The sequence below is a fragment of the Mandrillus leucophaeus genome, unplaced genomic scaffold, assembly GCF_000951045.1.
Source record: "Mandrillus leucophaeus isolate KB7577 unplaced genomic scaffold, Mleu.le_1.0 Scaffold54, whole genome shotgun sequence".
Taxonomy (NCBI): Eukaryota; Metazoa; Chordata; class Mammalia; order Primates; family Cercopithecidae; genus Mandrillus; species Mandrillus leucophaeus.
Window position 1 is genome coordinate 1137264 of NW_012105808.1, and position 1376 is coordinate 1138639.

Here is a 1376-nt window from a genome sequence, read left to right on the forward strand (position 1 = left end):
CTGGTGGACTCGTTGAAGATCCGCAGGCACTCCTCCATGGGGTCCGAGTCAAAGTCCACCTCCTTCTCCAGGGCCGAGTAGTCCACATCCGCCCCCGCGCTGGAGGACGAAGAGGAGGACGGTGCGGGGGAGGGGGGCGGGGAGGCCTTGAGCCGCTTGGGCGGCCCCCGCGCGTCAGGGAAGCCCAGGCTGGAGTCCGAGTCAGAGTCTGAGTCTGAGCTGAGGCTGGGGAGGGCAGGGGGCCACACACTCGGCACCCCCGGCCCTGCGGCCTCGTCCTCACTCTCGTCTCCGAAGAGGTCGGCGTGGCTCAGGGCCCGCTTCTTCAGTTTGGGGGCGTCCTGGGAGGCGCCCTCGTCTAGCGAGCGGGCTTTCCGCTCCACCAGCTTCCCCGATGGGACCTTGGTGCTTTTCCTGTCGGGGAGCTGGAGGGGGCGGGGTGGGCCTCTGCTGGCCGCCTGTTGGGAGTCCCCGCTTGTGGGGCTCGGCCGCCGCGCTGGCCGGTCAGGCCGTCCTTTCCCTGAGCTGGCCACAGGAGTGGCCGAAGATGGCTTCTTCTTGGTCCCTTCCAGTCGCTCTGCCTTGCGCCGGGGGCTGCTGGCCTGCGGGCCCTTCTTGTCCGCACGGGGCTTCTCTGCAGGCCGCCTTCGGCCCTTGTCCTTGGTCTTGTCCTTCCTCTGGGTCCCATCTTTGCAGCTGGGGGCAGGTGGGGTCCCGCTTTTTTTCTTCTTGGGTTTTCCCTCCTTGGGGCAGCCCCCATCCTGTGAGGCCTGGACCTGGGCTGGGGAGCAGGGTTTGGCTGGGGGTGGCTGGAAGTCTCCCACGTCGCACTGCACGGCCGTCTCCTTGGTCTCCCGCAGGCCGCCCCCCTCGGCCTCCAGGCCCTCTTTGGAGGGTGGCTGCCCAGTGGCCTTGCTCTCAGGGTCAGCCCTGGCTTTGGGGGTGCTGGCGATGGTGGGCTCATTACCTGGGGCCGTGGTGGCCTCATCTTCCGAGTCTGAGAACCTCGCATCGCAGCTACTGAAGGGGTCACAGGGTTTTTTGGGAGCAGGGGTGTGGGGCTCGCTGCTGCGGGGGCCCCGGGGTCGCTTGGCAGCCCGCTCGTCCCGGGAGCTGGCCCTGCTGAGGTGCCGGGCCGAGTAGTTGGAGAGAGGGTCATACTCCAGGTCTGTGGGTGGCCTGGAGTTGTCCACCACATACTTGCCACTGGGAACAGGGCGGCTATGCCGCCGGGGCTGGCTCACAGCCTTGGGGACGTATTCCAGGGCACCACCGCCCCCTCCGCCTCTGCCCTGACCCCTGTCCAGGGACGCCAGCAGGTACTTGCTGCCCGACTCGGCAGGGGTGGCCAGCGGGGTGGGCTGGTAGCCGGTATC

General features: G+C 68.2%; 1 protein-coding gene across 1 annotated transcript in view; it reads right to left on the reverse strand.

Annotated features, from left to right (window-relative positions):
- The window catches only part of REXO1 (REX1, RNA exonuclease 1 homolog (S. cerevisiae)), a gene marked incomplete at its 5' end in the record, with an annotated part of 23931 nt that extends 22555 nt beyond the window's left edge, over nt 1-1376 (reverse strand). The window contains 1 exon segment of the mRNA XM_011997473.1: nt 3-1376. Coding sequence (XP_011852863.1) covers nt 3-1376 — 1374 coding nt within the window.